General features: G+C 41.6%; 2 protein-coding genes across 3 annotated transcripts; one reads left to right on the plus strand and one right to left on the minus strand.

Moving 5' to 3' along the window:
• Positions 1–5,534: 5,534 nt before the first annotated feature.
• LOC101874909 (caltractin) lies at positions 5,535–12,374 on the minus strand. 2 transcript variants are annotated; one of them, XM_005143004.4, is made up of 5 exons: positions 12,272–12,374; positions 10,300–10,455; positions 7,752–7,880; positions 7,512–7,649; positions 5,535–7,274 (listed from the first exon to the last, which is right to left on the minus strand). In XM_005143004.4, exons 1-5 carry the CDS (start codon positions 12,272–12,274, stop codon positions 7,185–7,187), a joined length of 516 nt encoding a protein of 171 aa, XP_005143061.1. In that variant the 5' UTR covers positions 12,275–12,374; the 3' UTR covers positions 5,535–7,184. The 2 variants fall into 2 exon arrangements, with proteins under 2 accessions (XP_005143061.1, XP_030899461.1); XM_031043601.1 differs by lacking the exons at positions 10,300–10,455; positions 12,272–12,374 and adding an exon at positions 8,881–9,689.
• A 77-nt stretch (positions 12,375–12,451) lies between these two features.
• Positions 12,452–19,001, plus strand: BBS12 (Bardet-Biedl syndrome 12). Its single transcript, XM_005143018.3, has 2 exons — positions 12,452–12,935; positions 16,126–19,001. Exon 2 carries the CDS (start codon positions 16,142–16,144, stop codon positions 18,269–18,271), a length of 2,130 nt encoding a protein of 709 aa, XP_005143075.1. The 5' UTR covers positions 12,452–12,935; positions 16,126–16,141; the 3' UTR covers positions 18,272–19,001.
• The last annotated feature ends 8,653 nt before the right edge of the window (positions 19,002–27,654 follow it).

Genomic DNA, 27,654 nt, shown 5'->3' on the forward strand with positions numbered 1-27,654 from the left:
GGAAATTAACAGCCGGCATTTTCCTGTCCAGATTCATCCTTTTACCACACCTTGCAGTCAGCTACTTCCTCACCTCTGCTTAGTGGATACCCACCACTGGGAATAGACACCTCTCGCCAGCGCCTATTTACTGTTGTTTCCCCTGCCGGGGGCGATCTACCGACCTCAGCAGGTCTGCAGGCAATCTCTGACTGGACCAGGAGCCGTCTGTAATGCGCTGGTGCGTCAGCACGCCTCCCAGCACCACGCCCCGAGGGTTGATGGCCACTTGAGCCATCAGCGCAAGTGACGGCGGCGGAGGTCTAGCTGAGGCGGTGCCGCGGCTGTTCCCCTCAGCGAGCCCCGCGGCGCCTCACAGGCAGGGGCGAGGGGAGGAAGGGACACACGTAAAGAGCGCGTGTGAGTGCGTGTGAGAGGGCAGCAGAAGCGGTGTGTACGTTTAGTCATGCACGAGAGAGATCTGGAGTGCTTTGTTCTGGGGAATTTACTGTCAGATTGGAGATGCAGGGAGTTCAGAACTGGCAGGAGCAGCAGTGACTATTCAGCTTGAAAAGAACTCGGAGGAAATCCGACACAGACTTTCCTCCACACAGGTTCAGTCATGATGACAAGATACAGCTTTGTCTTCCAAACCTGTATTCACACCCATAGGTCATCACAGCTACAGCAACAAACGTACTGCAGCACCCGGGTGCTAGGAATTCCTTTCACGTGCATGTTGATGCCCCTTTCCTCAGTGAGCGGAAATCTGGGAATATCCAGAAACTGCTACTAAACAATTCTGCCTACAGGTGTCAAACCCTGTACCTTCAGAAACCCTTCTGGGGTTTGCAATTACAGGTGCTTGGCCGAGACTCCCCCTGATGTCTATTTGTTCACTTCTCAGTGTTTGCAGAATGCAAAATTCATTGTGCAGACTTGTGCTGCTTTGTGGCAAAAGGAAACATGGGGAAATCCACACATCCTTTTAATGGGTGCCCAGGGAGTGTCTGTTGCTTAGAAATGTAGCACCTTTAACATCAAATGATGAAGAAGATATGACCAAACCTAAATGTTGCAACATCAAGAATATTACAGTGATCAGGCAGTGTTTCATAAAACACTGTTATGAACAAGACAACATACTAAGGGATTTAAAGATACGTTGTTTTAATGAAGTGAAATATAAAGATACAGGCTGATCTTCTGTCACTTCTGGTTTACCATACATTTTGCAATCCCATACATAAATAGCAGTATATTTTTATTCTAACACCTATTTGCTAACAGATTTGAATTTCTGAGTGTCCTGGGTTCAGCAGTAGCAGCCATTTTTCTCCTCCTTATTAGCTGCTGCAGTGCTGTGGTTTTGACTTTCAACCTGGGAACAGCGCTGATAACACCGATGTTTTTAGTTGCTGCTTAGTAATGTCTAGTCTGACCAAGGACTTTGTGAGTCTTATGCTCTGCCAGGGAGGAGGGGAAGCCGGGAGGAAGCAGAGACAGGACACCTGACCCAAACTTACCAAAGAGGTATTCCATACCACAGCATGTCATGACCACTATATAAACTGGCGGCAGTTACCCAAAAGGGCTAGATCACTGCTTGGGTCAGGCTGCGTATCGGTTGGTGGGTGGTGAGCGGTTGTATTCTCTTCCCTTGTTATTTCGTTTATCATTATTATTATTGGTGGTAGCAGTAGTGGTTTTGTGTTATAACTTAGTTACTGGACTGTTCTTCTCTCTACCTGCGGGAGTTACATTCTTTTTACTCTCCTCCCCATCCCTCTGGGAGAGTGGGGGGTGTGGGTGAAGGAAGTGGGGCAGTGAGAGGGAGGCTGCGTGGTTCTGATTTACAGCTGGGCTTAAATCATGACACTGAGGATAAAAGTTTCTCCTCAATGTATAGGCAAGTGTTCTGTAGATTTAGCCTCAATTATGGCCAAAGACAAACTTCCCTACCTCAGCACTGTTCAGTTACTTTAGAGATTTCCAGCAGCAGGTAAAAAAATATACACAGTAATAAAAATTAGGATAGCAGAAGGTCTCTGCCAGACCAGTGCCAACCATGTTAGATGCCCTAAGGAATGACCCAAACAATGGGATAGTTTCATAAATAAAGCAAAAAAAAACTGTCAAAGAAAAATGTCTTTATTCACAGATTCATTGAGTGACCTAAAAGCATGGCCGATTTTATCAAGTTTCACAATGAATAGTAAATGGGAACTGAAAAGAAACCAAACTGTTGCCTAAATGTTTTTACTTCGAGGGTGAAGGAAAAGAAACACTGTAGGTGGGGATAGTAGCTCTGAGCCATTCCTCTGGTGTCTTACATGTAACTATCCCAGAAAAAAGCCAGTAGGACATCAGAAATGTCCCATTCTGCAGGCTGCTTGTCTGTTCTTGCCTCGCTGGCCACAACCCCTGAACACTTCTGACACAAAAAAAACCCAAAACAAAAACAAACAAAAAAAACATTTGACATATTTCACATTTCCACTTTGTTCAATGACCATTTTTCCTTCTGTCTGCATTTGTTCAATCTTGATCCAGTCATTCAGTTGCGTACAGAGAAAGGTGGAAACAAGGCTATGTTTTTTTCCACCTGCATTTCAAGATGCAGCAGGACTACCATCTCAGCATGGCCAGAGATGGACTCAATGGCCTTGAAGCTCAAGTGCTCTTTACAAACAAACCAATATTTTGTTTATGGCTCAGTGACATTTAGTATTTTCAGCCAAAAGCAATTACTTTACCAACTGGCTGCTGAAAAGAGCAACTGTTGAATTTTCCTCTGGGCATGGATCTTGAACCACAGAGGTTATTGTGAGAAAACACCATCCAGATGCCAAACTCCAGAAGCTCCAGTGCAGCCAATAATCAGCCCTACATATTGCAAAATCTTCCTATGCATGTGGTATATTGTGGGTGTTTAGGTCTTCTTATTTGCAAGTTGTTCAGCTGCAACAAAAACTTCAGTGGAGCAGGGAGCAGAGGAGCATGCTTTGGGTAAAAGCCAAGCTGATGTTTCCAGCCTGCAAGCTGGCTGCACTGCACTGGCAGCTGTGGATTAGGTGTCTCAGTCCTGTGCGGTTACAGTCAGTCAGAAAATAGCAGTGTTTGTGGCACACAGAGTGGTGTGGCTGGTCCCTTCCCGTTCAGCAGCTCCCTGATGCTAGCCCCTATTGATTCAGCCAGATTAACTCCTCTCATTCACAGTCTTCTGAACTGCTTGAAACTTATGCAAGCCAATGTACCTGCCAATGCCCAGGAATGCATACAGACTCTCCATGCTACTAATGCTGCTGCAGCTGCTGCACAGCCCCCACTAATGCAGGTTCACCTGGAGTAAACCTGTGAAAGAGATAGTGATTTATGGGCATTGCATGGGCTGGGTCAGACTGGGCACTGATAAAACTGCCAGATCCAATCCCCCAAGAAAAAATAATTCAGTTCAGTATACATCCCTCTCCTCAGCCCAGAATCAGATTCAGCTGACTTCACAGATATCCCAACCAGAAACTTGCATTCCAAGGAGGGCAGTAAGCCATGCTGCATGGCGGGTAATTGCTGTTCGATAAATATTTTCATTTCCATTGAAGCAAGGAGAACACAAAATGGAATATATAAACTTTTAGAATTAGTTTTAAGCAATGTTAAGTTTGATGGCTTTGTAACAGTAGCAATGGAAAATTACTGAGGTGCATGGTGTCCAGGATGGGCTACAGTTAAACTAACTGATAAGTAGGAGGATAGGAGGATTATTATGTCTCTGGTGCTAACGAACCAATTAAGATGATTGGTATAAGCATCTACTGCGCGTACTTCAAAGGCTGCCAGAAGTGATGAAGATTGTTGGAAGAAGTAAACGACCCTCAGAGACCACCACCACATTTTTGTACACATGCGGGGAACTTTCTGGAAAATAACGTAATCCATACGTAGCCTCATGAATATGTATGTATGCCCAGGAACTATATAAGGATGGCTTGTGTAGCAATAGAGAAACACACGTTAGGAGGAGCTATCCCCGTGTCTCCCGGTGCCACAATAAAGAATACCTGTTTGTCAGCTTGAAAACTTTGTTGGCAAGTTTGTTCCTGGAGTTTTCTTCGAATCACCATCCTGATAAGACCTAAGAAGACTTTTGAAAACTTACTAACTGACACAGGAATGCAAATGTCAGTAATTACTGATCAAACAGCAAATGATATAAATGTAAAACCTAGTCAGTGAAAGTTACAGGAATTGACAGGGTGGTAACTGATGTGGAGAAGGCAGATATTATTACCTGTGCACTTTCTCCATATAATTCCCCTGTCTGGCTGGTGAAAAAATAAATGAGCAATGGCAACTTACAGCTGACTACAGGTGATTAAATACCAACGCTGCACCTTTACTAGGGGTACCCTGACTAAGGCTGCAGGACAACCCACTGATCCCATCTAGAAGCTGGTGGAATTGTGGGAGAGACATGGTTACCAGTCTAGAAAGACAAGTGACCATCTTCCTTCTCTCCCTCACAGACACCCCCCAGCCCCACAATGGTGCCTTTCACACCTTTGCAGGAGGAACTGAAGGGGTTACAAAACTAGAAGCTGCAGTTTGGGGCTCAGGCTGCCCACTCCTACAGTAGACACCTAGTCCTATTAACCTACCTAGTAGGTGCCATTTCAATGGTCATCTGAACATTTGTTTTTTTCTTTTTCAGATACGCCAGAGAACCCTGAATTCCATGTGGAATTATGGATCATCATATACAGAATTGGAGAGTCCTCAAGGACTATTACTTTTGATTTGTACACTAGTGGTATTTCTAGCAATTATCTGTATGCGTGAAACCTAAATTTCAGAGGTTGTTATGCTTGTTTAGGCAAAAAGATGCACACAAATACACTCCCAATTAGGCAAATACTACTAATGTTTCCTGTATATATTAAAAGTGCTGCAGGGATTAATGACAATGTGGTAATCGAACTGATTAAGGGTTCTGCTGGCACTGTTGTGTGACTAAAGAGGTGGCAAGATAGCCCTTGCTGTACTGCTAACTGAAGCAGCACAAGACTCTTGTTCTGTCATGGTAACACTTTCAAGTTTTGTGCTAATTTAGCCACTAATCAACATTCCAATCTTAAGAGATTAATGGGCAAACCAGAAATAACATTTCATCATTGTAGTAAATATGGTGGGTATGACTGCATTTCTTTTTCCTTCCTTCTGAAGCCAGGTAACGGGATTAGAACAGGAAGAGAGAAGTGACATGCATTATAGGTAAACAACAGTCATCAATCTGTTCCTGTAGCAGCATTTTAAAAGGTAGCCACTGTAATAAGCTCTAGGATTCGCCAATATCAGCTAGAACTTCAAACTTCCCTTTCTGAATATAAGTACAAGAATTTTAATCAGCATAGGAGAAGAATTACGTGATAGACTACTGCACCTAAAAATGTCTCTCTTAGAAACCCCAACAATTCTATTAAGTGAAAACATACCCAGTGAACCATCTAACACTTTATTTTTTAAAAGTAAGTTTTCATAGTGAGCACACAAAGTCCTTAACTTGCAAAACAGTTTTATTTCACACTTATACAAAATTAATAGACATTTAAAAACACAGTATTACAGGTTACATCTACTACCACTGAATGTGTTAACAGGGGACTTTGCATTTCTGAGTTTTCCAGAGTCCAACCCAATCCACCAAGTGTATGCCTAGTTCTGTAGAGGTTAGAAATGGTCTATTTGGAGTTGTTGAGTACAAAACTCAGAAGACTGAGGCAGAACATGCCAGGTCTGCATCTGCATGCTAAGAAGATACATAAATGAATAAACTTCCCCTTTCCACTCCCAAAACTAATTCTCCCCCTGATGGGCCCTTACAGCTGATGAGAGCTGAAGCAGCTGTAATGAGAAGCAAATCCAGGAGTTGGCTCTTCCTCTCTTCTACAAACCTCCTTAGCACTGTCAAGCCGCAAAGGCTGTTTGAAGAAGAGGGATCTGCACAGATGCTAGCAAAATACTGTTCTTTCCCTCCTCTTCCCATTAAACCCTCCTGACATTTGGTTACCTACTTGCCACGTCACTGTGAGAAGTAAACTCTCCTTCAGGCACCTTATTAGAGAGGCGTGATTTAGGGTTATACCATTTCCTTGCAGTTTTGAAGCTGATTGTCTAATTGGGACCCAAGGATAAAGCCTCCTGCAGAACCACATAATGGGGTGTGGTGTGTGTTACTGCTCTGCCACCATAATACAGAAGAAAATGTGTCCCTCCACTAAGTCCTAGACTGACAGTATATGCAAGAAACAGTCAGGAAAATTCATAAAAAAACAAACCTATGATGTGTGAAATAAAACTGGATTGCAAGGATGTTAATATATTCAGTGTTCCACAGATGTCCAAAGGTGAGCTGTTTTTTCGCTTCAAGTGTGAGTCGTCCCTGCAACTTGACTGTAAACAGCCAAAGTTTACCCTAGTGCAACATAGAACTGAACTTTTTAGGTACCTAAAACACTGTCATAACAGCGGTTTACTGAACAAACTGCTGACTGGTTATACAATAAACTTTGATAATCCAAACAGGTTACACTCAAATAAACCAGAAGAACATCTACACAACTCCAAATGAAGAACCAAATCTGGTTATCTACAGTTGCTTCCCATAAGGTCCAAAACCAACTTGCCATTGGAAAACAGTGTTTCATACAGAAATGGACAGATACACAGGTGGTTTTAGAGTCTTTCATGGAAATAAAGGAGACAAATATCAAAAGATAACCCAAAAGCCTTAAAAGGAATATAAAAACTGTGCTCGCACCTTCATTGTGTAGCCTTTATAAAGTCAAAAGTGGCCTTTCCCAGCAGCAGCGGGTATCTCCACATCAAGTGAAATGTCTTTCAGTTACATAGTTGAAATACAGCGTTCTTTACGTAAAATGGCAATCAGCGAAATTGTGGAGGAGGGGAGGAGAAGGGACGCTGCCTTGCAGGTTCAGTTCATCCTTCCTTTTCACTCCTGCAGTATCGCATTTTAGCGATTTTGGGTATTGCAGCTCCCCTTCCCCAGTTAACTGCTGAAAAAGAATGAACCAAAAATCTGTCCTTTCAGACTTTACATGGCAGAAAATATGCAGGAGGTACAAGCCCAGTTTTTAAGTCTTTTCTAGGTTATCTTTTGGAGCAGCTGTACAACAAGGCAACAAATATTAATATAAGCTAGTTTTCTTCATAATTCTCAAAAATTCTTGCTCACTCACTTCTCCATCTCCATCCCGATCAGCTTCATCAATCATTTCCTATAAAACACATTGCACATTTGATCAGGCACCAGACTCTAACACAAGATCTCCCATCTGCTAAAACAACAAATCAGAAGCACTTCCTATGGGAACATAACTATATATTTGATTGCCTTTCAGTTCTCCAACCTCTCAACCCTTTCTGTTTAGGCATGAATTTCTACCCAGTCCTTACATGCAACAGCATTGGTTGCATTGTCCCTGTTAGAAAAGCTCTGGCAAATTAGAATTTACCTGAAGTTCTTCATCTGTTAAATTTTCTCCCAGCTCCTTGGCAACTCTTTTCAAGTTTTTGAATGAAATTTTTCCTGTACCATCATCATCAAATAATCTGAAAGCTTTCAAGATTTCTTCTTTCGAATCTTTTTCGCTCTAAAACAAGAGTAAAACATAATTAATTAGAAAACACCTGTCACAGGTATTCCTTTTCAGTTTTTTTATGCCATCACAAGAATTTCTATTAAGAATTCCTACCATTTTTTGTGTCATCATAGCCAAAAAATCTTCAAAGTCAATGGTGCCACTTCCCTCTTTGTCAATATCTGCTATCATTTTCTTAATTTCTTCCTTCTTTGGCTCAAAGCCCAAAGCACGCATTGCAACCTGTGCCAAAAAATAATTCTGTTAGGAGGCCACCAGAACTATAGTGTAAACAGTTGCACTAAAGCTTGTTTAATTTCCTTGTCCAAAACTGTAATAACTCACTGCAGTGAAAGCATCTTGATATCTCTTACCAGCTTGTTTCATCTTCCCAGTCATACTGTAGATTTGATATTCTTAAGACTCTGTCGTGGCTTAAACAAAATCGGCACAGCTCGTGCACTCACTCCCCCCCCTTGCTCCCCCAAGTCCCGCAGAGTTAGGAAGGAGAATCCAAAGAATGTAGCCCCCACGGATTGAGATAAGAACGGTTTAATTGCTAAGGCACAACACAAATCACTACTGCCATTACTACTACAAATAATAATGATACAGCCAATAACAAGTGAAGAGAACACAACACCCCACCAGCCACAGACCCATAACTCACTCCACCCTGCCCGCCCGAGCACCGCGTGCTCCCTCCTCTATTTTTCCCCCAAGCTCCACCCTTCCAGCTCTCTCTCCCAGTTGCATCCTGGGCATCACGTGCTATGGTATGGAATACCTCATTGGCTAGCCTGGGTCAGGTGTCCTGTCTCTCCTTCCTCCCGGCCTCCCCTCCTCCCTGGCAGGGCATGTGCTCAGAAAAGGCCTTGAACAAAAACACCCTCAAAACATGCTCGCTATCAAGCAACTGTTCCCAGCCCAGAAGTCAAAACACAGCACTGCACCAGCTACAAGAAGGAGAAAAAATGACTGCTATTGCTCAACCCATGACAGACTCAGACATACATTCTCTTTAAATCCATATGGAACATGGATATATTTCTGAAACAAAGAGAAACCTTTTGTGTCTGAATTGGGTAAAGGTTCCAGTCTACACAGTTCATAAAGGAACTGGGCTATCAAAATGGGACTTCGGTGGAGGCTGGAAACAAGGGATGTGACCTTGCTACATCTGAAATCAAGGGCAGAATGCCCATTAATTTTGATGGGTACAGAATTACATGCAGTAACTTACACAAGGAGATAGAAGAAATCCCTATGCCTGGCTCCTGGCACTTCTGGCTACGGGGTGGACATGGTGGGGTGGGATCTGACAATACTCCTTAAGTGTCTCAGCCTCAGCAAATCAAAGACTGATTGCTGTGCTAGTTTAGGAAAAGAAAAACAAACCACCTAAGCCTTAGAGAGCACAAAGTATTGCTGTAAAAACAGTTGTGTAGATTGTTGTACAAACGCATAATATTAACATACTTTAAAACCAGGCTCTGGCATTTCAATGATTTTGCTACTTGGGTGTTTATCACTAATTTCACAATGCTGGCATGCCAGATGATTACAGCGTATTTAATTCATAGACTCAAGTTTCAAGAACACAGAGCTAGAGGAAGATTTGAACTGTCAACATTCATTCTTCCTATATGCTCTAGGGAAAATTGATAGTTAATATTAACTAAACAACTTTTCTACTGAGAAGTGCCAACTCACCAGAAACTTAACATTTAACTGAAGTGTGTTTTCTGACCAGCTTCTTGCAATGAGACTATCAAAAATGTTCCATTTTCTCTTTCAGAGAGGAGTATTTTTGTTGTTAAATAGACATTATTTTGAATCGATTTGGGAAAACAAAAACATAGCATCAAATTGTTGATGTTAGAGCATTTCAATCAATTTTAAGAACTATATTTTAACATGCACCATCTGCATTCAGAGAAGGGAATCCCATAGCTGGGATAAGGCATAAGCTTAGTAACCATGCTTCTAGGTTATATATGCAGAAATTGAGGCAGTGTGTGTGTACATGAGAAATCAAGGCCAAGGAGACAATCAAGATAACAGATTCACACTTTAAAAAAGTTTATACACAAAAACACAGAGAAGGAACTATGAATACTCTTCCCCCTTGTATTACTGTGTGTGTGCATGTGCATGCACACACACACCTGAATTACTACTGAAATGCAACTCAGGTCTCTGTTTTGTTCTTTTTTTTTAATTAAAAATCAGGTAATTTTTAGATTATGTGTAAGGGATTATGTGTTTATCTTTCCCAAATGTGTGCAAAATCTGAGATGAAGAAAAAATGTGATGTTTTGACATTCACCCAGAAATAAAAGTCCACTTCCTAGAAACAATGAGTTTAGCTAGTCATGAAATGCGAACTGGAATGTGTACTGCGTAGACCTAAACAGAGCAACTGCTTTGTTCCACTAATGCTCAGCTACTTAAAGCTATCAGTATTGAAGAAGCCTATCTGCTCTGTAGTATTACATACAGAGAGTTTTCAGGTTAACCTTATAGTAGACCCTAAATTCAGTTGTGACAATTCAGTTTGTACTCTAACTAATTTAAAATAGTTAGGGCTGGACAAACAGGAAAAGCAGCTACAATTCTGAAATCAAAGATATTTCCATCCAAGGAAAAAAAGTTTGAAAACCTTCAGTTCTTTTATGTCGATGCTTCCAGATCCATCAGTATCAAACAAATCAAAAGCTTCTCTGATCTCCTGCTTTTGTTCTTCTGTAAGTTCAGGTTTCAAGCCACTTTTCTTCCGCTGGGCTGTACTTAAGCCAGGTTTTCTATAGTTGGATGCCTTCAGAAAGTGAAGGAGAAAAAAACCGATAAGAAATAGTTCATTCTGGGGAAAATTCAGAACACAACTAAATTATAAATAACAGTAAAGCTGCAGTAGACATGAGAGACTTTTTTTGCTGCAAGTGGTAGACTCTGGGTCTCTATGCTCATTTTCTTCAGTTATACTAGAAAGAAAACAAACTGTAGACTATTCCTGGGGAACACACATTTGGGCTTCATGTTTTCTATTTAAACATAAAGATCATCAATTAAAGGAGCAATGACAAAAAATCAGGCAGGCAGTCTGAAAATTAACACTGCACTAAGGTAACCAAGACCCCCTGCACATCATTCCAGTTGCTCGGATGTATCAGGAGTGGTTTCATCTAAGAAACAAGTAAATCATCCTTACAGATAAAAAGGCTAGTTGTATAGGGTCTTGATTATAAATGAGACTCAAAGTCAGCACAGAAGTGGGATGTCTGAGAGCATCTGCTCTTGGAGCAAAGTTTAAAGGGAGCTGGTAGCTCTAGCCGGCCAATCCACCAGCTACCTGGGGTGCTAGGTAACAACATGCAGTGGTAGCAGTGAGATCAACACAAAATCTGCCCCAGAAGGAGAGCTAATCTGCTTATGCTGAGCTGGTGTGTTATTATTCAGGACACTTCTCAAACCTTTCCTACTTCTGGTGTACTTAGTGTAGTACAAAATGGTTCCCTCACCTGCTTGCCTAGGGAGTGGTACAGACATTTTCCTTGAGTATGGGCTTTCTTATAAATCAGCAGCAGACAATTTTTTTAATCCTTCAGTCTTGAGTCTTCTGATTGATGGAAAGAAGGACACTTCCTCCCATCCCCAACTTTAACTGGTTACAGGCTTTATGAAATAAAACAAACGCCAAGAAAGGAATTTGTTTTCTAGCTACTGCTGAGCTAGCTCTTACCTCTGCTGAACTGTTACCATTTTTGGGCTGGGATCTCTCTTAAATTCCCAATGGGTAACAGAGAAGACTCTATTTTGCTGTGTTTGGCAATGAAACTTCATTTTTTAACATGATTTGTCCCTCCCAGGTTGGATTGCAAACCCATTTGTCTGGCACACCTCTGATATTCCCGTGTTATTAAACACAGGCAACAGATTTTTATTCTTTATATTTCACTCCGGGAGAAACCTATATGAGACATTTTTCTGACTATATAGAAAAAAATAAAATAAAATTGCTAACACTCCACCTGAACCTTTTTTCTTGCATTCTATGCATACACCTAGATTCTAGTTAAAACGTTGAAGATTCTGAGAGGAAGCCTATGCAATACTTCCCGTTCCTTTTATTTCAAAAAGGGTTGTGCAATCCCATTTTACATCTCATCTTCTCACCTAGCCAATACCATTTAAATACACCACCACCGAATGGAGGGATGCTGAGATTAACCAGCTATCTTGCTTCCGCCTTACACCACACTCCAGAGAGCAGGTGACATATTTTGTGATTCTTGGTGTTTATCAGTGATGTCTTTCGTAGTACCAAGATGGGGAGCAGGAAACAGGGCTCTTTCCTGTTGACTTCCGCGTTGTGCCAGGAAAACAAGCAAACACAGGAAGCATTCTCAAGCCGTGCGGTCCCCACGCCAACTCCCAACAGCCCTTCGAGCCCAACGCGGGCTGTCCGCCCATCGGCGGCTGGGGATCGCCGGACGACTCTGAGGCCCGGGACGATCCGATCCGAGCCGAACCTCAGGTGTGGGGGCACAGCGGGGAGGGCACTGATGGGCTTAGCCGGGAACTTGCACCAGCCGTTTCACGAGGAAGGGGAGACCGCGGGGAAGGACGCTCACCATTTGGCTGCGGCCGCAGAAACGCCGCTCCAGGTCGAATCAACTCCACCACTCCTAACGGCCCAGCCCGCCTCACGGAGCCGAGCGGGCGCACCGGAACACGCAACCACCTCAAGCCATCCAATGAATGATCTGGGCACACCAGAAAACCCGCCCCCTTCCCTAACCTGGGCCAACGGCGGTCTCGTGATGTCAGTGAGAGTGTGGGGATTACTGAGCCCGTGGCGTGTGGAAACAAGTGGCGGTGGCGTTGTCGTCGTCCTGGTAACAGATCGTCACACGGTGCGTGCGGCGGTGGATGGTGGTGCGCAGAGCCAGCTCAGCCCGTCTCAGCTCGGCCACGGAGAGCAGGGGAGAAACGCAACCTAATCGGTTAGAAACTAGCACCGGCTTGCTGTGGGGCGGACGAGGGGCCGAGCGGTTCCGAGCTTGGACTTGGGCCTCAAGCCGGGAGGAGGTCGGTGGCCCTCCATCGGGTCCGAGCAGCGCCGCTCCGGGGAGCCTGCTGAGCGGCCCCGGCTCCACTCCTGAGTGCTGGCTGCTTCCAGGATGCGAGTGATGTGGGGCTGGCCCGTTACGGGCGTTCGGGTTCGGCCGCATCAAGTTAGGAAGCTCTTTGTCTTCCTACATTAGTAGTAGGAGTCCTGGCTCAGTGGTAAACTAGGTAAGTCGTGACCCTTACTTGAGCACTTGATGGTTTAATTGCAATGAAATAAAAACATTCTTTCCTGTAAGTACATGCCCTGCCTTCACCTGGTTTTGCAGCCAAGCCCTGGACTTGATTCATGTTTGTGGATCTGTAGGAGTACAGGCTGGTGTCCAAAATGAAGCTACAGTTTTAAAGTTTGAGCTTAAGCTGTATATAAGAGGCACATTTTTAAGCTTAAATTTCAGAGAGAATTTTAACAAAGCAACTTAAAGTTGGCTATGTTGAGGTTTGGAAGAAGTGCATTAACTAGGTGCTATGCTAGCTACAGTAACTAATTAGTCTGTCTCATTTGGTCTTGGTTTCAGAGTCATTGAAATAAAAATGACATTGTAGTAAGACAATAGTTTATACTGCTGAGCTGAACCCTTGTTTGGGACTGGCTGGGGAGTAAGAAGTTTGCAGCACTGGAAAATGGAAACCTCTTACCTAGCAGTCCTTCCATAGTTGTCTCCCATCCAAACAGCAACATGGTCTTCTGCCCAGAGCTATGGTCCAAGGACCTGGGTACTGAGAGAGTATTAAGTGGCCTTGCAGTGTTGTTACTTCATCTCTTTCCTGATTTTTATGAAAAGAACACAAATTGATTATTTGTTATTTGTATCAAAAAGCAGGTTATGAAGTGACCAAGAACTGCTTGAATTTAGAAACGGTGATTTTTGAGGAAAAAAAGAAAATACAACAAAAACCACAACAAAGCACAAAACAAACAAGAAAAAAATAACAAAAAAAACAAAACAACAACAAAACCAACCCACCCCCCCCAAAAAAAACAAGCAAACAACAAACAAACCCACAACCAGATTCCTGTCTTAGTAAATCCTTAAGAGAAATCAAATGGAATGATGAGGTTTTGGGAGAGTGGGGGAAACACATTTCATATTGGATTGCATGATCCAATTAATATTGTTTAATCAGTTCAACTATTTTTTTGTTGCTTGTTTTTGCAAAACAAGCTACTCGTGATATGAAGGTAAGGATTCCAATTAAGAACTGTTTATTATTACTGTTACTACTAGAAGTACTGCTATGGATACATAGCAAAATTAGATTATTGTCACAAGACGTTGCCAAGAACAATTTCCAGATAAAACCCTTAAGCAGGTTGGTTGGAGGTTTTCAGAGGTGCATTCCCAGGGCAGTTTTAAAGTTAAAAGTACCTATTTAGCTAAAATTCCTAAAATTGTTGATTACAGCTAACTATAGATTAAAATAATTTCTTAGTTAATGATTCATTTAGTGTTTCAAGATGAATCTGGTAATTGAAGGGAAATTCTGTTGTCAGTTTGGGCTAGACTAGAACTTCAGGACTGTCAGCATAAAAAGTGTTTCTGACTGCCTGCTCTGCTTTTTAAATTCACACTTCATTTTCATTTGAGATAGTATTCAGATATACTTTCACTAAGTTGGACAGAATTTTACATTTGGAATAAAGTGATGAATTACAGGATTTGAATCTGAGCATAAAGGGTATATGGCTAGACTTCTTAATTCTTGGTATGTATACTTTTACATTCAAAAAAAGAAAAATTAAAGGAAACTTTAGTTTAATATGTATGGTCTGCCATAGGACTGTGGTTTGGAAGAGATTTCAAGTTAAAGAAGGTCTATTCTTGGCATGTTAAAACTGAGTAGGTGATCGAAACCTTAAAGTTTTGGTAGTTTGCTTTGTGAAGTATGAAGAAGTGGCATTTAACTTCTACCAAAGCGCAGACAGATTATGCTTTTTTCTGCTACACAAACCAGAAAGGTTGAAGACCTGGCAAAGATCTCTCTGAAGAAAGAGCCGCTCTGTGTTGGGGTTGATGCTAATAAGGAGACTGCAACAATAGATGGTCTTGAACAGGTAAAACGCAAGTGTTAACAGGGGTATGATCTGTGAACATACCAAGTCCTGTGTGGTTTTAACTGGGCTGTACAAACACTGTCTTCAAGGGTAAGGACTTGGGGGTGTTAGTCAATGAGAAAATGAACATGAGCCAGCAGTGTGCACTCACAGCCCAGAAAGCCAGCCGTATCCTGGGCTGCATCAAGAGGAGCGTGACCAGCAGGTCAAAGGAGGTGATCCTGCCCCTCTACTCTGCTCTTGTGAGACCTCACTTGGAGTATTGTGTGCAGTTCTGGTGTCCTCAACATAAAAAGGACATGGAACTGTTAGAACAAGTCCAGAGGAGGCCACGAGGATGATCAGGGGACTGGAGCACCTCCCATATGAAGACAGGCTGAGAAAGTTGGGGCTGTTCAGCCTGGAGAAGAGAAGGCTGCGTGGAGACCTCATAGCAGCCTTCCAGTATCTGAAGGGGGCCTACAGGGATGCTGGGGAGGGACTATTCATTAGGGACTGTAGTGATAGGACAAGGGGTAACGGGTTGAAACTTAAACAGCAGGGGTTTAGATTGGATATATGGAAGAAATTCTTTACTGTGAGGGTGGTGAGGTACTGGAATGGGTTGCCCAGGGAGGTAGTGAATGCTCCATCCCTGGCAGTGTTCAAGACCAGGTTGGATGAAGCCTTGGGTGATATGGTTTAGTGTGAGGTGTCCTGGCCCATGGCAGGGGGGTTGGAACTACATGATCTTGAGGTCCTTTCCAATCCTAACTATTCTATGATTCTATGATTTCTTTTCATGCACATTTAATGAAGTGTTGATGTGTGCTAAATGGAATAAGTGAAGTTGGAACAAAATAATTTTGATAATTCTTTTACGGATTTGAAGGTTAAAGTAAGTAGCATAACTGTTTTTGCCCAGATGGATCTATACAGACCACTTTGGTTTTGCACATAATTGTACATTCTGCTCTAATGAATTTTTGCCCTAAATAAGCCAAATAACTGAAATTCAAGATAGCAGGTCAGGAGAGAAATAGCAGTTCTACACAATCCGCTCTGTATCATGTTTAAGAAACCACCAGAATTAGCAGCACTTCACTATCTGCCAGCAATGAAATATTCCCTGGTATTTTACCAATGCACCATTTCGGCAACTATGTGCATCGACATCTCCTAAGAAGTGAACAGGGTAAAGAACTGTTTAAGAGCATCACAGGAGTGCTGTTTTCAGTGTTAGACTGTTAATTTTTTTTTTTTGCTGATATATGCTGTGGAGTGCTGTGAGGATGGGGCAATATGTTTGTGTTCTGTTCACAGATCCTGCCTGCTGCCCATGGCTTTCAGGGATGTGAATGCAAGGCGACACATTGGACTTCAGCAACTCTCTTCCTTAGCCTTAGCTGGAAGAACATTACTGGGGCCGGTGAAATCGTGTAAATTCATTGTGGATGAAATCACCAACGAAAGCACGTTGATTTGTTCTGCTGTTAGACTGATTGAAAGTTTGGATTTAACTAGTGCTGCTGGACAGCTTCTTAATGAAACCATTCAGGCGCAAACCAAGGAGTTTAAGACTGGGATGAGTACCCTGTTGTTTCTTGTTGGTGCATGGAGCAATGCCATAGTGGAATGCCTCCAGCAGAATGTTCCGGTTTCAGCAATAGTATCTGTGATGTCTGAGGGGTTGAACTCTTGCTGTGAGAGAGTCCAGTGTCTTCAAATATCAATACATGATGTAAATAAAGAGCTTTGTTCTAGCAGTGTTAGGCCATACGCTTCTAAAAGCAAAACTTGCCAAACTGGTTGTGATAGTCTTCCAAATTCCCAGCTTTTCCTGTATTTCCAGAAAGATATTTCTGTACCAGAAGTAATTCCAATGAATTCTTGTTCCCATCAAGATGATGATTGTAATTTTAACAAGCACCTGGTTTCACCTTTGCCTGGCTTTGATTCAGTAGCTTCTCTTGTCAAACCAGCAGGTGACAAAAGTACATCTGTGATTTCTGGAAGTGGTGTTGCCACATCCAGCTGTAACAAACAAAAGCTGACCCACAGCAGGTACTTCAGCACTCTAGGAAAAAGCCGTTTTTCAAGTCAGCAAGGTAATTTTCAGGGATACCATCTGGGACCATCAGCAGATTCATGTGAATGTCGTGGTTTAGGACACCTGGCAATGGCTCTGAGCCATGGAAATGAAACTAGCATGAAACTACTACAAAGCATTGTTACATATCAGCAAGAGACAGCAAAACACAGTGGCTCTTCCCAGTTAAATGTTGCAGATATAGTGACATGCTGCTTAGTGGGCCTGCCTGAAAGCTATTCTTGTGCCTCCCCAGGCTTTGTCACATTGGTATCACCAGAACAAGTCACAGTTATCAAATACTTTGAAGACAAACTCCTTCGGATTCTGCTAATAGATGGTGACCTAACTGAGCAATATCGTCACTTAGGTTTTAACAGACCGTGTAATGTGAGGACCATAGTGGAGCATCCTAGTCTACAGGAAGGAGACTTGTGGATAAGCAGTATGTTAGATAATTTAATAAAATTTGAAGTAAACCTGGTTTTGGTCAAAGGAAATGTGTGTAAAAACTTAATGGAAAGCTGCATAGCAAATAGTATATTGTTAGTTAGTTCTGTGACTTGGAATGTGTTGTGTGCCTTTGGGGAAGTCACTGGTGCCCAGCCAGTGACATACCTCAGCCAGCTGAATGCTTCTTGTGTGGGGAGTGGGGCCCAAGTGGAGTTGTGGAAGGCCTGTGATGGGCGTGCAATGGATCTGGGTGAACTCGTACCAGTCAGAATAAAAGCACAAGGACTTCCTCTGCTCACAGCTCTGCTTACCACTACTGTAGCTTCAAAGATGCAGTTCATTGAAGACCAGTTCTGGACTTTAATGTATCGACTCCATCATGCTTTAATTGACAAGAAGGTTTTTATTGGTGGTGGTGCAGTGGAGCTCTTGTGCCTCAGTCACATTCAGATGCTTGTCGAGCAGCCTTTGCAGCTACCAAATCAAAATGCTGCGAAAGAGTTTCACAATCCTTGGCAGGCAGCATCTGCAAGGGGGTATAACTCAGTTGTACTCCAAGCGTTAGCAAGCGGCTGGAAACAGTATCTTTTGGTGGTTATGTGTAACACCACAAAAGCTGCCTCGGAGTTGGAAGCGTGCACCTCAGTTGATAATTACCTCAGAAAAGCAGCTGACTGTGGCTCTCCTTCAGCGTACATATTGAACGAGTTTAGAAGAGGTTGTCTGCTCAGGGATGGTGCTGGTCCCTTCACTGACCACAGGGAGGGTTTAAAGGTTTATGATAATGTTACAGCCAAGACAGAGGCATGGCGGAGAGCTCTAGATTTGGTGCTACTAGTACTTCAAACAGATGCTGAAATTGTCACAAGTCCCAGAAAGAATCAGCTATTGAACTCGCATGTCTCAAGTGAATTTATGTTTTTATAGGACATGCAGGCTTTGGTTATAAGTCCATGAGTCCATGGGCAACATACACTTCTTCATGGTTTATAAAGCAAACATTTAGATATGATTATGACTTCAGAGCCTAACAGTGGAAATCAGAATATGTGACAGTCACAAAGTAATTTCTCATTTCTAGAAACGAGAGTTAAAAAACAGATATAAATCACTTGTGGATTTCCGTCTAACCTCAGCTGTGCATTTCTAGCCAATAATATTGTCTATATGGATAGATTCATCCAGTCAAACTGACTAATCTTATTTAGCAGAGCAGATGTGCAGTTCTTTTTTTCATTATAATGAGGAGTACTAGGCAGGTGGACATACTGAGTCCAGATGGAGAAAAGTTTGATACCTTGTATATGCTTATGTTCTGAACATACACTGTCTGTATAAGGTATCTGGATTTGTGTTCTGTAAATTATTCTTGGTTAATGTCTTTTAATGTCTTCTAAAGAAGAATAGGAACATGACATTGTTATATTTGTTTTAATCTCTGTACAGTGCAAATGTAAGAGTTAAACATGCAATAATTATGAATGCTACGTTTTATGCTGAAAGATTGTATTAATAGATTCTAATTTTGCATATTTATATGGACCATGTATGTCCTATTTCAAATATATACCCTTTGAAATTTTCTTCGTTTTGACATAAATTAAGGCAGAATCCTTCCCTTTGGTGTTACAGACTGTATGTATCTCTACACAAAGTTTTCTTTTATGTTGCAAGTTGGATTTTTAGATTATTCTCTTTGGCCTTTCTCAGTTACCCTTGCAAAGGGGAAAATGTTGTATGTTTTAGCTGTTAGCTAGAAACTGGAAACAAGTCTATCATAATGATTGAGGCAAGGCATTTTTACTGTCTTTCGGCACTTGAAATTTCAAAGCAGAGCCATGGACAACTGGCACTTTGTTGCAAGAAAGAGGAGTGTAGCTATGGAGATAGCTGTTCAGAATGCCAAATTCAGAAAAAAAGTAAGTGAAATGTCTCACCAGTGCCGTGAAAACAGACTGGAAAGAGAATGGAAATGGTGATGTTAAAGCAGATTCTTGCTTTTAGGAATTTTTTCATTAAAATGCTGACGTCTGGAAGTATTAGGGTTAAGCACTTACTGGTTGCAATTGCTTGTGCTGATGGCAGACAGTCCTTCTGTGACGAAAACTAAGAATTGGGGTGGGCTAAAGAGTGTTTCTGAGGTGTTATTTGTTAGAAAGGCAGACATATTTTCCTTGATGTATCTCCCCACTGCAGAAGACATATTGAATAAGAGCCATCAGCTGCCTCAAACCCCTGTGACCACTGGCAGTTCCCCAGTTGACCTCTGCTGAGCTTTAACACAGTTCTTTTGGCTCTGTGCTCTTGGACTTGCTCTTTTCTCTTGGGAAGGCCCTTCCCTTCTACCTGTGCCTTCAGGCTTGAGTTAATGAAAAATTCAGTTTCAAAAATGTCTCCCCCGTGTTGCAAACACCTCAACATTGTATCCAATTATAATTGTCAATAGGTATTTGACAGAATCTGAAATTTTCTACCTCCCACACATTCACTACATTTTTTTGTTTCCATTGGTGTCTTTAGCCGGTAAAATAACTCCATAACTTACACTGCATTTAGCTAAAAATAGCCCTTTCTGAGACTTGATTACATCTTGTAGGTCTCCATAGCTGGGGATTCCCTGGAGAGGTGGGATAGGCTACTGAGGTTCTGAATTAACTTTAAGCATGAGGTGAAATTGAGATCCTTAGAAACAGCTTTTGCGTGTTGAACTGACCAGAAGCCCTGACTTTATTTTTATGAAGAAAAGAATCCATCTAAATGCATTTTATCCCAGAGTTTTCTCCTACACTAGTCTCAAATTCAGATCTTTCACAGAACAGTTTACCCAAGTGGATCACACTAGGTGAATAATTGATATGTTCTGTATGTCAGGAAAAGAAAGACACAGATAATGAAATTCACCCTCAAATACGGTTTAGGTACAGATAGGTATATATGTCTGTGTGTATATTAAAGTAGTGTTATACAGTGTTTTTTCAAAAGATTCAAAGTTCTCATTGCTGAATTACTAATTTTTTTATATAGTTGTATTCAACTCACATGTAGCTGAAAGGCTCTTAAGGAGCTTAAGGAAGCATAATAATAGCAGTTGCCTTTTAGAAATAGGGGAGAAAAACTTCTGTGTGTAGAAAGTTATGCTTGTAGTATTTAGTCATCTCTGACCTGAAACTGTAAATATTTTGGTTTTCTAAAAACTCCATAATTCAGTGTCTTTTGGTAGAATCTCATCAATACTATAGAGGTTTATAATTTTATTTTGAAACAATAATTCCTAGCAGCATAGGGATCTAGCTGTATTAAAGTTTTGGTCAGTTGGTAACTGGTTGTCATGGTTTAAGCCCAGCTGTAAATCAGAACCATGCAGTCCCTGCCTCACTCCTCCCCTTTCACTCCCCCCACCCCTGTCCCGTCCCCCCCCAGCTCCTGGAGGGATGGGGAGGAGAATCCAAAGAATATAACTCCCACAGGTTGAGATAAGAGCAGTCCAGTAACTAAGGTATAACACAAACCACTACTGCTACCACCAATAATAATAAGGGAAATAACAAGGGAAGAGAATACAACCACTCACCACCCACCAGTCAATACCCAGCCCAACCCAAGCAGTGATCTAGCCCTTTCGGGTGACTGTCCCGAGTTCTACATCCTGGGCATGATGTGCTGGGGTATAGAATACCCCTTTGGCTAGTTTGGCTCAGATGTTCTGTCTCTGCTTCCTCTGTGGCAGAGCATGAGACTCACAAAGTCCTTGGTCAGAGTAAACATGACTTAGCAACAACCAAAAACGTTGGTGTTATCAGCGTTGTTCCAAGGCTGAAAGTCAAAACCACAGCACTGCACCAGCTACTAAGGAGGAGAAAAATGACTGCTACTGCTGAACCCAGGACACTGGTGTTTCACTGCTTGGCCTCACTCTTTGTGTACTAAGATATGAGATAGAAAGAGTTTAGTAGTCAAAAGAGGCAAAAGGAGTCAGTGGCTTAACAGCCAACATCTTAACAATGTTAACAGCTTAACATCTTAACGATGAGAAGGAGATGGAAACACAGCATAAATAAATATAACCAAACTGCTGTTCTGCAAGTGTTTGCAGGTCATCTTTGGCTTGTACTGTTTTTCTTGAACCTCCCATACTGAGCATTGCATAACCCCTGTTGCCAAGAAAAGATCCAGTTTGCTTTATTTGAATAATAGAGCTAAATGGATTATGGAAAAAACTACATACATGAGTTGTGTTGAGGTGGTCCAAACAGCTATTTATAGGGCCCTTAAACACCAAGAACTGACACACCAGATGTTGAGAAAATTCAAAAATACATAATTTTTCCTATCAGTCTTTTAAAAACACATAATGAGATATTTAAATATTGTGATGCAGAAGTTTTCTAAAAAGCTGTCAAGCATTATGTTTTGGTTACTTAACACTTGCTTTTCTACAGGCCAGTGAAGAAATGGAAAGTTGTATAAACTAGTTAGATATTGTATCCTGCATTACTTAAAATTAGAAATTTAACATGCGTGCTATCCTAAAGGTATCCTCCTTCTGCAACGTAAAATACAATATACCTGTGTGGCCTTCTCTGCTTCAAAGCTCTTGAACCTCTTTGCAACATGGAATGAAGGTCCTGTGCATGTCTGCCATGGCTCTTAGTGCAGGAAATTATTTCAGCTTCTCCCAGACAGAGACTCCTCCTACAGTATACAAAGGCTGTTTGTGTAGAGTATGATGTGATGCAAGAGCTAAGCTTTTATATTTTATGTGCCTGGGAAATTGGGAAATGGCAGAGATTTTAGGGAAAGGATTGTCCCAAGGAGCATCTTACTCTGTGCTGAAACTCTGTCCTAGTCAGGAGCCTCATTTCTCCCTTCCAGCCCAGTATCATCATTCCCAGCTCCTTCTTTTATTTAGGGCTGATGCCATTTTATTTAACATCTATAAGGATAACCTTTTAGGCCTCTCTGCTTTCATGGTTTCCTGAAATGTAGTAGAGGTCATAGCAACAAGACCCTTGTCCCAAGGTGGGCTAGCCTAAACAGCACAGCCTGCTTGCAAATTCTGGTCCAGTAAGGACTGATAACTTCAAGGACTGACTGAAGAAGATTATTTGGGACACTCTTCTGGGCTGCCCTATCTCCACTTCCATTTATCCTGGGAAAGATTCAAGAATGGGGAGCTGAGTGGCTTGTTTTCTGTTGTTTTGTTTTTGTTTTTTGGGTTTTTTTTGTTTGTTTGGGTTTTTTTGTTTGTTTTTGTTTGTTGATTCAGCATTTTAAAAATCTGCTTGCTTTTCTGTGCTTCTCATTTGGGGGAATAACATGGTTTGCTTTTAACTTTGAATCATCACCTGTCAGCATGTTCCTTTTTCACATGTTGGGGTCTAAGTTTGTGAGGCTAGAAATTACCTTTTGCTCTGTTATTTCAGGAAACTGGTGCAAACTTGCACAAAAATGCTTTTTGAACTATGTAATGTAAACTGACACTAGCAGCTATACATTACATCTTTTATACATCTGTACTCTCCAAGCACTCCTAGCACCAATAACATTTCTCTGGGTGGAGTTAGCAGTAGTATCTAATTGAGTAAGAAACAAGTTTATTCTGGTGTGCATGTATGGAAGCTTCCTAACCTCTTGATTTCCTTTTGAATTTCTTGATTTATTCCAGCCAGTGTTTGTTTTAAAACAGAAGTTCTCAGCATGTGTCTTGCCCAGTGACATTAGGAAATTTCCTTGTCTGAGGCTTTCTGCAAGTGGATCAAAGTAACTGGGGATCTTGCCACAAGCCACCATCAAGAGCTGACCTATGAAAAGCAGGTTGACTACCCATAACCAATGCAGGTAGGATATCTAGAAGAGCTGCACCAACTCTACCGCGTAACAAATAACTGAAATGTCCCATTATTGATTTTTTTTAGTCTGGTGTTTGGTTTTGTTTGGGTTTTTTTGGTGTGTGTATTTAAGCTCCATAACACCCTGCTATATGACAGTGCCATACTCAGATGTGACTGATCTGTGGCTTCAAGGATGTGCTTGCAGTTACTGGAACCTGCAATGTTGCCAGAGCTGCTGTGCACAACAGGCGCTTTTGAGAGAGCCCTTAACAACAGACTTATTACAAGCCTTACAATTTTTGTAAGGCAAGTTGACAGGGTATGTTAAATAGTTCAGATATTGTACAGCTGTCCTGGGTTCAGCAGTAGCAGTCATTTTTCTCCTCCTTAGTAGCTGGTGCAGTGCTACGGTTTTGACTTTCAGCCTGGGAACAGCGCTGATAACACCAATGATTTTAGTTGCTGCTTAGTAATGTTTAGTCTGACCAAGGACTTTCTGAGTCTCATGCTCTGCCAGGGAGGAGGGGAAGCCGGGAGGAAGCAGAGACAGGACACCTGACCCAAACTAGCCAAAGGGGTATTCTGTACCACAGCAGTTCATGCCCACTATATAAACTGGGGGCAGTTACCCAAAAGGGCTAGATCACTGCTTGGGTTGGGCTGGGTATCGGTCTGTGGGTGGTGAGCGGTTGTGTTCTCTTCCCTTGTTATTTCCCTTATCATTATTATTACTGGTGGTAGTGGTTTTGTATTATACCTTAGTTACTGGACTGTTCTTCTCTCTACCTGCGGGAGTTACATTCTTTTGATTCTCCTCCCCATCCCTCTGGGAGCAGGGGGAGGAAGGGGGGGGCAGTGAGAGAGAGGCTGCATGGTTCTGATTTATGTCTGAGCTTAAACCACAACAGCAGCAAATCTGTAGAATGCACCAATCCAGTACTGACTGGCTATAAATGCTTTTTTGGGGGATCAAACCCACATTTTTCACTTTTTGAAGGGACCAGAGCATGACAAGTGTTCAAGATTGTGGTACAGTGATACATTTGCTCTGTCCTTGCGTAACTTCTTTGTATTAATTTTTTACCTTGGGAGTTATATTAAACTTTTTAGCTTTTGGTAATTTCCAAAATGTGATGATGCGTATTGCTGTTTCTACAGCTTTTGTCTCAATGTCACTTGTAAAAGTATTAACTTCCTGATAGCACTTTGAAGCAGAGAGAGTATATTCCAGTTTTATTCTCTTCCCATAGATCAGAAATCCTTTTGAGATCACTTCAACACCAATGCAGTTAGAGCATAGTTTTATGACACAAATGTGGAAAAATAAAAAATTCACAGAGTAAATTCTGCCACTTACCAGTAGTGTTGCTACATTAGTTAACGATTTATTGCAAAGCTGCAGGACTTTTCTTTCAAGATGGCATGTAAACCAAGTATGACTAGATCTGCAGTCTTAAAGGACTTTTTCTTTGTAGAACACATTGTTCCAAGAACAATGTCCACAGGAATGATTTCAACACAGTTGAAGGAGAGAGAACAGCTCAGGTATGTGCACAAGCTAGATACTGGGTTTGATCCTGAATGGTGGAAGGAATTAAAAAACACACTGTTCCATCTATTTTGGCTTCCTAGCTGTTTATTACATTATTAATATCAACTTCTTTAGACTTTTGTAAAGCATTTATCTTCCCATTTTGAAAGAGCAGTTAGCATTTGTGTCTGTCAGGGTATTGCAAATGAATTTCACAAATTCTATACTGTGTATTCTGCAGTGCCTAGTAGAGCTGGAACTGTGGTATGGGCATTCCAGTAAGCCCTGAGAACATAATCTGAGCTGAAACCTTCTGCAAGTACTTCTGCAAGTCCTTACAAATGCTTGCAATACTTGCAGATACAGCAGGGACTGATCAGGCACAGATGGTGAAAGCTCATGGGAAGGATGGGAAACCAAGAAACCAAGGCCTGTATTTGGTTTTCCCTGAGTAGCAAAGATTCAAAACAAAAGTAAGAATCTGTTTAAATGGAAAGGAATTCTTTCCTTGGGGACCAAGTGCTACTCCAAACAATTTTTTTTTTTAAATATTGTAAGAGTATTAAAGTTAGCATGCAGGTTTTGTTCAGAAGTAGTGGGAAGACTGGTCCCTGCCTGTCTTTTATTTTAGCTCAAATAAGTAGATTGGGGTTTATTACTATTCACAACTTTTGTCTCCTGTGTTGTGAGACCAAATATTTAACCAGTGTTGCACATTTGGAGAGATGACTAAAAATAACACAGTTGGTGAACTTATTTATTTCTGAGGTGTAATCTGAGTCACTGCTTTAACTAACTAAAGTTAAAAACAAAATAAAAGCAAACAAGAGGAACCCCTTATTTGTTAGCACTGGAGAGCCAAATTAACTCCATAGGAGTTGTATAAAGGAAACTTTATTTATATATCTACATGTATGTACACATTCTAGAGCAGAACAGACACAGTTTCTTAGCAACATTAACATGTAGTCTAGTCATACAATCCTGAACTAGGGCAGTTAATCTATTCACCTCTTGTTTTGTCAAAGAAAAAGATTATAATACCTCCTTTTTCAGGATAACTATCTTTTATAAGTAAATCTTCATTTTGTCCAGGAGCAGCGTTGTACACAGAAAGAACTACTCCAGGAAACTGAAAGGAATTATGTCTTGTTTGGGATATTAATTCCTGTTTTTCATTTGTTGTTCCCTGTATTTGCAGTCCTGTCTGTGGGCTGCAGCTCAAAGATACACGTATACCATGCACATATTAATTTAGAGGAAGCAGTCATGAATGCTGTATATGTACATGAGTATAATTCCATATCCGTATAATGTCTTTGATTCCATAGTGATGAAAATAAGATTAATACAGCTGCAGAAGTATGACACCAGGCTGTGTGGTTAGGTTGATACACTGGAGGGAAGGAATGCCATACAGAGGAACCTTGACATGCTTGTGAGGTGGGTTGATGCCAACCTCATGAAGTTTAACCATGCCAAGTGCAAGGTCCTGCACATGCATTGGAGCAATGCCAGGCACAGCTACAGGTTGGGCAGAGAAGAGATCCAGAGCAGCCCTGCGGAGAAGGACTTGGGGTGTTGGTCAATGAGAAAATGAACATGAGCCAGCAGTATGTGCTCGCAGCCCAGAAAGCCAACTGTATCCTGGGCTGCATCAAAAGGAGTGTGACCAGCAGGTCAAAGGAGGTGATCCTGCTCCTCTACTCTGCTCTTGTGAGACCCCACTTAGAGTATTGTGTGCAGTTCTGGTGTCCTCAACATAAAAAGGACATGGAACTGTTAGAACAAGTCCAAAGGAGGGCCACGAGGATGATCAGGGGACAGGAGCACCTCCCATATGAAGACAGGTTGAGAAAGTTGGGGCTGTTCAGCCTGGAGAAGAGAAGGCTGCATGGAGACCTCATAGCAGCCTTCCAGTATCTGAAGGGGGCCTATAAGGATGTTGGGGAGGGACTCTTCATTAAGGACTGTAGTAATAGGACAAGGGTTAACAGGTTCAAACTTACACAGGAGAAGTTTAGATTGGATATAAGGAAGAAGTTCTTTACTGTTAGGGTGGTGAAGCACTGGAGTGGCCGAGGAAAGTTGTGAATGCTCCATCCTTGGCAGTGTTCAAGGCCAGGTTGGACCGAGCCTTGGGTGACATGGTTTAGTGTGAGTTGTCCCTGCCCATGGCAGGGGGGTTGGAACTAGATGATCTTAAGGTCCTTTCCAACCCTAACTATTCTATGATTCTATGATTCTATTTATGGCTTTGATATTAATCTTCAGTGTTGAATCTCTGTTTGTTTAATTGTCTTGGTCTAACAAAAGCATAAGAAGTTGCCCTTTGTCATGCTTCCTGTATTGCTGATGTGATGCACTGCTGGAGTGGGCTTTTTTGATAGCAATGGTTTTAGTATTGCAAGCAGAAAATTAACAAACTTTATTGTTGTAGATGTGTTAAAAATCCTTACCTCCTCTGCTGAAAATCCTTCTCTGTTGTGAGGTTTTTTGGTGCTGTTTTTTTTTTTTAAGTGGAAACTTAAATTGCTTTTTTGGAATTATGCTTTCATCTGTGTCTGGGTTTTCCCCTGCTCTCTTTGCTCTTGAGTCCCCAAAATTAGCAAGAGTAATGTTCTAGTTTGCAGTGCAGTAGGAAAGAATAACTTAACTTTCTAAAATGTAATAAACAGTACAAGACCTGGAACAAATACAAAACCTTCAGACAAGGTGAAAGCCCCCAGAAGAATACCTCTATTCAAAATGTCTGTGGATGTCTGCAAATACTGCCAGGAACTTAAGTCTTGTCCTTTCCCTTTCCAAACATGTGTATTAGGTTTTTCTTTAAAAATACATACTGTATCCTTAAACTCTTCCATGCTTCTAGTCAAAGAAGGTAGTATTTCCTTTAGACTAGTTGATTCATACACAAAATAAAATCTGTGAGACATTATTTTGATCTT

Source organism: Melopsittacus undulatus, chromosome 5 (assembly GCF_012275295.1).
Source record: "Melopsittacus undulatus isolate bMelUnd1 chromosome 5, bMelUnd1.mat.Z, whole genome shotgun sequence".
NCBI lineage: Eukaryota > Metazoa > Chordata > Aves > Psittaciformes > Psittaculidae > Melopsittacus > Melopsittacus undulatus.

Bases quoted from the DNA above. Each gene is read 5' to 3' on its own strand.
- LOC101874909 (XM_005143004.4), bottom strand. The intron at 7,650-7,751 runs GTAGGAATTCTT...CTCTTGTTTTAG, and splicing joins CTATGATGACACAAAAAATG to AGCGAAAAAGATTCGAAAGA. The intron at 7,275-7,511 runs GTAAATTCTAAT...TGTGTTTTATAG, and splicing joins TAACAGATGAAGAACTTCAG to GAAATGATTGATGAAGCTGA.
- BBS12 (XM_005143018.3), top strand. From the start codon at position 16,142: ATGGCTTTCAGGGATGTGAATGCAAGGCGACACATTGGACTTCAGCAA.